Source organism: Leptonotus elevatus, chromosome 5, assembly GCF_054856555.1.
Source record: "Leptonotus elevatus isolate MCC_2025b chromosome 5, RoL_Lele_1.0, whole genome shotgun sequence".
In the NCBI taxonomy this organism is placed as follows: Eukaryota; Metazoa; Chordata; class Actinopteri; order Syngnathiformes; family Syngnathidae; genus Leptonotus; species Leptonotus elevatus.
The window spans coordinates 21,643,619-21,651,987 of record NC_141243.1 but is presented as its reverse complement, the minus strand read 5'-3'; the positions used below and the strand labels follow the sequence as shown (position 1 = coordinate 21,651,987).

The 8,369-nt window shown below is 36.9% G+C and overlaps 1 protein-coding gene across 1 annotated transcript in view; it reads right to left on the bottom strand.

The window, feature by feature from the left end:
• Positions 1-4,688: 4,688 nt before the first annotated feature.
• The window catches only part of npffr1l2 (neuropeptide FF receptor 1 like 2), a 37,853-nt gene continuing 34,172 nt past the window's right edge, over positions 4,689-8,369 (bottom strand). Inside the window, exons 3-4 of the mRNA XM_086074995.1 lie at positions 7,971-8,070; positions 4,689-5,800 (exon numbers count right to left, since the gene is read on the bottom strand). Of these exons, the coding sequence (XP_085931121.1) occupies positions 4,801-5,800; positions 7,971-8,070 (1,100 nt within the window). The 3' untranslated portion in view covers positions 4,689-4,800. The remainder of the gene's footprint in view (positions 5,801-7,970; positions 8,071-8,369) is intronic.

Below are 8,369 nucleotides of genomic sequence, written 5' to 3'. Positions count from 1 at the left end.
GCGCCATATGGACAAAAGCGATCGTGTTTTGCCCAAATGAAGACCACTTTCTGTTAGGACCAGCTCACAACATTGTGAAAACCTCATCTCCCGGTTGCCTGCAATTGGTCTGAATTACATTTCTGTTTCCAGTGGCTGTGTGAAGGATTAATAGCGATGAGGTAATGCTAATTGTATCGAAACAATATCATATAAACGATATTGAAAATAAATGTTTAACTTTGGTTTTGTACCGTTTTCCTACACCTGACGCACTGACGAGTGTAAAGCCTTGAAACCGATAAATAAAACATTATGTTGGATAATTTCACAGTAGAGACACGTACAGATCCCGGCAGGAAGTAGATGTTCAAATCAACTTCCGCCTTTGTAACGAATAGGGAGAGGGGGAAGTATGCCGTAAAGCAGTCGGCACATTAGTCGTTTTTTTGTGTGCCAGGGTTCCTGCCTCCCTCCTCAAAGATGCTTAGTGCCAGTAAAAGTGATACAGACCCCCTCAGGCCATGACAATGGTACCATTCAACTAGTTGTTAAGTCGATGTTTCATCAGAAGAGTTATGAAAATATTTTATGAAGGTTGAAGTTTTTAGTGTTGCTTTAAAGGGGAAGACAAGTAGTCTAAACATGACATTCTGTTTAATATTACATTTGTGGAATATGAGTTGTGAAGCAAAATCCAGCCATTTTTATCCATTTCAGGGGGCGGCCATTTTGCCACTTGCTGTCAACTGAAGACATCACAGTTGCTCATGGCTCAGGCAACGACCAATCAAAGCTCACCAGTTTTCTGAAGGTGCACTGTGGTTGGTTGTTACCTGAGACCTGAGCAAATGTGATGTCCTTTTCACTCGACAGCAAGTGGCAAAATGGCCGCCTTCAGATATTGATAAAAACAGCTGCTTTACTCATATTTCACGAATGCAATATTAACCAGAATACCGTATTTAGACTAGTGAGGCTGCATAGAACATATTGTTAAGACATTTGCACAACTTCAGTGCAAATCTGCCACATACACACTCAAACGATTTGAACTGATAAGAATTTTATTTTTTATCACCTGAACAACTACATTCATGTTTGAAATTAGCATTTCATTTCTCTTCATATTCAAGGAATACATTGCAATTTGCAAGCCTATGTTAATATAGCATACATAGTGCACGAACAATTTTACCAGATAAAAATGCACCAAACGCCTCTCGCTATTCAAATTCAACAAGGAAACGGTGAGTAATTCTGCGAGAACAGAATTAATTGCAGCATCCATTCATCTGTTAAGTTTGTTTGTTTCCCCCCGCCATCAGGGCGTATTGGTTTCGCCCTGCCTAAACAACACCTGATTGGTTTGACCTAAAAAAGGTCGGCTGCAAACGTATCAGCAGGAGCGGTGCAAGATGTATTCTCCGGAGTTTGTGAACTCACAAATACCGCAAGATTTCATCTTGCTGGCAAGGTTAAGTATATACAGTACACTACTGTACATTTAATGTGCTGTTTGTGTTTTGAGGATCCTTTGGTTTTGTTACTAACATTGTCAATGACTTAACAAGTACTGTAAAACATACAAATATAGAAGATAAACAACAGGATAGTACCGTCAACAGAGCGTGAACAAGAAAATACATTCATATAACAAATTGTGACAATATTAATACCACCCAGTTCTAACAGTAACATATAGTGTAGTGTTCATATTTACAGTTAGGCAGTTTAACTGGTCAAATATTGATTTTTCACTATGAAAAACTGGATTGGGAAATTAGCAGCATCAGCAAAACAGCACAGTTTAGACCGCACAATCATATACCATAAACAGTATAAACGTATATCATAAACATTTTGTTTACTTAGAACCTCTGACTGTCACTCGAAGATCAACATTATACGCAGAATTATTATTATTAATTTTTTTGGACAGGCAGAATTTTAAATACAACTCTTTTATTGGATATCTATGACAAATATTTACTTTTTCTTGTGTTTTTTTTTTCCATTTGAAATATACAAATCCCTGACTACTGATGAAACAATCTAATACAATTAGCTATCTTGATGCATCAGTCTTTTATTAAATTCAAACACAATCTGCTTCTTCCTCTGGTCGTTGAATCAGTGGAGGCTGATGTCTGTGGATCTCACTCTGCTTCATCTATCCTTCCTTCCTTTCCTCAGTCTCTCCTTTGGTCTCTTGAGGTCTCCCTAATTTGTTGGAATTTAGATGTTTCTGGGGTTGGTGAAAGACTCTGGTTGGTAACCCGGTGGGTAGTAGGTAATGTCTGGTCGGTGCTGGGTTTCACTTTCCTTTCTTTCCTTTGATCCTTCCCCGGGTCTCCTGACAACCTCACGACTCTAGCTGGATTCTGAAGTATTCGGTTTAGTTGAATGGTATGGGATTTTTAATAGGTTTTAGGTGAACTAATGAGTACACACTCACACACACTCACATATGCACACATGCACACATACACACGCACATGCACATACTCACGCAGATACAAAATCAAAATAAATAAAATATTTTAAAAAAGAGAGCAATGATGATGACATGTCAAATCGGTTAAATTACCGAATGAACAATAATACTGAGCTCTCAAAAAAAAAAAAGACTCTCTCAAAAGAGCATCAAACAGCTAGATTTCAAAATTATACTACTGCTCTATGAGAATTAACACCAGGTGCAATGCCATACACACCTCCCAAAAAGTAAGTCTTTCGTCTCATCAGTCCATAGAAAGTCTTGGGAATTGTTAGATGGCTTTGCAAAAGAAAGACCAGCCTTTATGTTCTTTTTGGGCAGCAGTGTTTTTTTTTGCTATGGAGCTTTGTCATGGATGTCATTTTTACCCAGTTTCATCCTTATTGTTGAGTCATGAACCTGAACTGAGGCAAGGGAGGTCAGCAAATCTTTAAATGTTATGTGTTTGTTCGTTTGTGACCTCCTGGATGAGTCATCGCTGTGCTCTTGGGGTAATTGGCAGACCACTCCTGGCAAGGTCCACTACAGATCCATTTTGTTTCCCAGTTGTGGTTCACAGTTGTGGTTCACAGGAGTTCTAAAGCTTTAGGAGTGGCTTTGTAATCCTTTCCAGACAGATAGATGTCAATTATTTCATTTTTCATCTGTTCTTTTCTGTGAATCATGACATTTTTTATGAGCCATTTGAGGTATTTTGAACAACTTCATTTTGTGACGGGTTCTATTAAGGCGGCACGGTGGGTGACTCGTTAGCACTCCGCCTCCCAGTGCTGAGGATGTGAGATTGAGTCTGGGTATTGGCCTTCCTGGGTGGAGTTTGCATGTTCTCCCCGTGCCTGTGTGGGTTTTCTCTGGGTACTCCAGTTTCCTCCCACGTTCCAAAAGACATGTATGGCAGGTTATTTGAACATTCTGAATTGGCCCCAGGTGTGACTGAGTGTAAATAGTTGTTGGTCTGTGTGTGCCCTGGATTGGTCTGGAGGTGAATAGGATTGGGTATGGTCAGCGAAAATGAAACAAGCTTTCAAAAAAAAAGAGAAAAGATTAACAACAGTAAATTCTTGATTTAACAAGGGGTGAAAAGTGCTTTTTACACATGGCCAGGTAGCTTAAAATATTTGTTCTCCTTAATAATAAAGTGACCATTTAACTCATTTGCTCCCCAAAAATCTAAACGTGTCCCAAATACATATTTATAAGTTTTTTTTTATTTTTGTTTTTTCAAAATGTTTTTTATGCTAGAGTATACAGAAGGCTTTGATGCAGCCTTTCAACTGCAAAGAACGTTTGAAGAAATGGTAGTTATTACACAAATGGCCAGCAGGTGCTCAACCAGGGCCATGTTGAAAAAAGCTAATTTACTCACAATTCTAAATAGATTTGTGAATAATGATGAAACTTAGCTATATTCTAATGCTAATTGATGCAAAAATAGATAGATAGAAATATAAATAAAAAATCCTGATTAAGAAGAAGAGACTCTAATCTTTCTTTTGGTAGGTTCCATGTTTTTATAGCAATATATAAAATCATTCAAAATCCAGTAACAGCCGGGAGCCAAGGGGGTTGCTTCAGTGAAAATAGCTGTGAGTGAATAAGTTAAAAGCTGCGTTTTATGTTTATTTGGTTAATCTTTCACTTATATTTACATTTGTTTGATGATCTTAAAGATTTAAGTGGATAAACTGCATAAAAGTAAGCATTTGAGAAACGAGAAAATTGTTTTTCACGGTGTATGAAATGTTTGTAATAGCTAAGCAATGTTGCAGTTTAATGGATGTCCCTTCCTAACTTCAGGCTGCAATACACCAACTATGCTAAGTTTTTACATTGAAAAAAATTCAATATTGTATGAATTGAAAATAAATTGAAGCAATCCGTCAAACCTAATATTTTAGCTTTGACTCGTGTAAATAATTCATTTGGTGCAATGTGAAATTCTTAATTAAGTGTAAACTATTTTCTTCATTATTTCAAGTTGGCTTTATTACTTCATGTAAATAATTGTTTCAGACAGTTAAACCAGAAATGTCTTAAGAACACACAAACACCACACATGAACAGAGCTGGAATTTTAAGCCTCGTTTCAAGATTCAAAAACTGTTTAAATGAAGTAAAAACTTCCAGGTTAAACTGAAAGGATTAGTTGATTTAAGTAATAAAGCCAACTTATTTAAATTTCAGACCATTTGAAAAGTTAAACATTTCAGGCTGCCCTAAATCCATGATTTACATGAGATAAAGCCAAATATTAAGTGATTACTCAATTTATTCAAGTTCATCAAATGTTTGATTTTTGTCAGTATAGCTGTATAGTGAATTCAGTTCTCCCACGCTTTATAAATCGAAACCGACGGCGGGCTGGCCTTCCCCAATGCCTCACTGTCACTGCTCTTCATTTTTATTGTTGCCATTTCTATCCCTTGTTGCGAAACATTCCTCTCTGACCGAACTCCCACACAGCCCACCCTTGTACTCCTTCTCAGCTCGTGTTTGTCAGTGTTGAACTTGTCATTGTGGACTCTGCCTCCCACTACAAATAACAGCTGGTTGTTATTGCCACTGCTATTTCTGCAATTGGTACCTTCCAAAGGTACTTGCACAGACCTTCCACTCCTGAGACATGTGGTCATTCTCCGCCACAGGTCCCACTGCACTGGTCTTGAGAAGGTTGAAGAATTGCACACGGCTTGGAATCCTCTTTTAAAGTTCTCGTTATAATAGCCGTAAATTACCGGGTTGATGGTGGAATTGGCGAACGCCAACCAGTGAGCAAAGGGGAAGATGTAGCTGTTCAATAGATCCAGCTGGTCTCTGTCCAAGCCTGCATAGTCTGCCATCATCATGAGGGTCCAGAGTGGTAACCATGACAACATGAAAAGCAAGGTCACAAGGATCAGCATCTTTATGGCCTGAATCTTTTTCTTTGAGAACATCTGCTTAGCCCGTCTCCTTCCCCTGACGTGGATGTTGGCCCCCTGAGGAATTCTGTTAGCGACCACAGATGAGCATAATTTGGCACCGATGGTACCGTACATAAGTGTGATGACCATCAATGGACTCAGGTAGATGAGAGCAAAAAGAACTGCAGTGTAAACCTTTGTCATCTTTGGGTTAGCAAAGTTTTCATAGCAGGTGTAAAGGGGTATTGTTTGTTTGAAGTCGTCATTGTAGACCATGAAGTGCAAAGGGATTTCCTCCACAGTCAGTGCGACTGCAGCTGGGCACATGATCGCCATTGCTAGTAGCCAGATGAAAACAATCGCTGCCTTGGCAGTGACTATGGTTGACTTGTTGTGTGGATACACAATGCAGCGAAACCTGTTGGTTACAAAAGGACACATACTTCAATAAATCAAAAAGTAAGACATGTCAAGATCTTTTTTCAAGGCGTCCAATCAAAGCTTTGTTTTTCCACTTTTTGCCAGAATTTTGTTCTCAAGTTTTGGGAATGGCAGGTTAAAAAAGTGTTGCCATTTTATTATGTTCTTTTTTTCACACACCCCCCCCCCCCTCTTTTTTCTGTAACGCAGTGTAACACCCTATTATGAAATAATTTCACCAATAATGTAAACATAAAAAAAAATCCTGAGTGATATTGTAATTACATTTTTACTAGGTATGGGGGAGTACCGATACCAGGTATCGGTATAGGGCCAATACAAGGACACATTTCACGGTATCTATACTTGTGACGGATATCGGCCCCCACGTTTTCAGGAACTAAAGGCTGAAATGGTTATTTTGCATTAATTGACCGCCACAAGGGGCTCCAGTAAGACTAGAGAGCACGTAAGTCTTCAGTTGTACTCAACAACTTCATTAGCTCTGAAGTGCAGACGGATCTTTTTATATTGCATATCGTCATTGACTACTGCACTGCTATGAGATAAATGACGAATGGAGAATGTGAAACAGGAAACGGAAATACAGTACAATACTTCCAAATTAAAAGTATGGATTTCAAAACAAGATATAATTAAACATCACACACTAAATAGCCTGAAGAATTCTTAACATGGTAGATATTACTAAATTACTTGAAACACTATCATTTTGAATATAATTATTTACACTTCACTGTATTCCTTAAAAATAAGTTGTACAACCACATATTTTGATTGGGACTTTTTTTTTTCTGGCCACTTGATTATTTGTTTCATCTTATTTATTGAATTTTTTTAAATTAATTGTATTGTGTGCTCTATGCAAAATTACTTTTATGAGCAAATTGAAAAAATCTAATTGCCATTAATTTTAAGGAAATTTGCTATAATTGATATATATATATATATATATATATATATATATGTCATTTTTTTCGGGGGGGGGGGAAATTTTATGATCATAAATTCTAATTGCATGGGCAGTTGGTATCGTATTGTGAGTCCTGCAGATTTGAGTATCGTATCGGTCTAAATAAAGTGGTATCGAACATCCCTAATTTTTACTGATTATGCAGTACCTTATTACATTTGATCATTTTCATGATGTCATATCCCAGATGTCTGTGCGGCAGAGTAGTTCAAATTAAGCGGGCAGAGCTTATTTTGATGGATTCTATGCAGAGTTGGTTTAACACTAAATAATTCAACTCCAACATAGACCTCCATTTAAATCAGTGTTAAAAATACACTTAAGGGTTTGAAATCAGCACTGAAACATTAAACACCAACATTTCAACACTCCAATTTTTGCTGTGAATGTAAATAATAGTCTTAGATTCTCAACACACAATGTAGAACTTTGCATTGAAAATGAACAAATGTTACATGATCAGTTTTGAGGGGGGGGGGGGGGGATACCCATTTGAAAATTTAATAAATCCCCAATAATGTAAGGATTTTTAATTCCATTATTGGTGAAATTATTTCCATTATTGGGTTTTATTACATTTTTGATCAAGTTAAGTGCAATTTTATATTTTCAGGTGTTATTTACATTATAGGGTGCAGTATCCATTATTTTAATCATCTTAATGCTGTTACAATCATAGTAACGCACTGCACAATGCATTGTATACAGTATTCTTGGTGCACAGATTTCTCATGCTCTCTTTTCCGATGACACTTTTTAAATGCAACAAAAACATCAAATGGACCACTACGCTTTGGCTAAGCCATGATACACAGACAGCCAGTATGGACAACCCCAAATCGTTCATTGTTAGGAAAACTAAGTGTGATTTAGACGCATTATCTTATTATCAATTGTATATGGTGACTGACTGGCTGAAAGAAAAGGGTTGTGACTCAGTCGCTATTATGTGTACCTTGTTTGACTGTATGCGTCAGTAAAAGTAAATGTCTCTCTTGGAAACAAGGTTTTTATCTATAAAAATAACAGGATTTTTTTTTTTTATCTTTTGATTAATTAGGGTTGATAGGTAATTAGGACAATTAAAAGAAGGTTCGTTTTTGTTCTTTTAAATCCTGTAAACTATTCATGTAAGCAGTGCATGCATATCAGTAAAATAATAAATAAAACAGACCTTTCGATGGATATTGCCACCAATGTAAAGACTGAGGAAGACACAGATACACCCTGCACAAAACCACTCATCTTGCACACCACGTTGGAAAACGGCCAACCTGTAAAAAAGAAAACTCACAGTCTGAGACTATATATTTTTTTGTTAATTTATTTATTTTAATCTAAATGGTGTTCTGTTAGGTCAGAAGATGAAATTGATATTTAAAAGGTATGGTGGAACGAATAGACAGTAATATTTTCCTTCCTTCCTTCCTTCCTGATTGATTGATTGATTGATTGATTGATTGATTGATTGATTGATTGATTGATTGATTGATATGTCAAGAACCACATAAGCCAAGCATTCCAAACTCAAACAATTAATAGTCTAAGGTGAAGCTTACATACTGTTATGTTT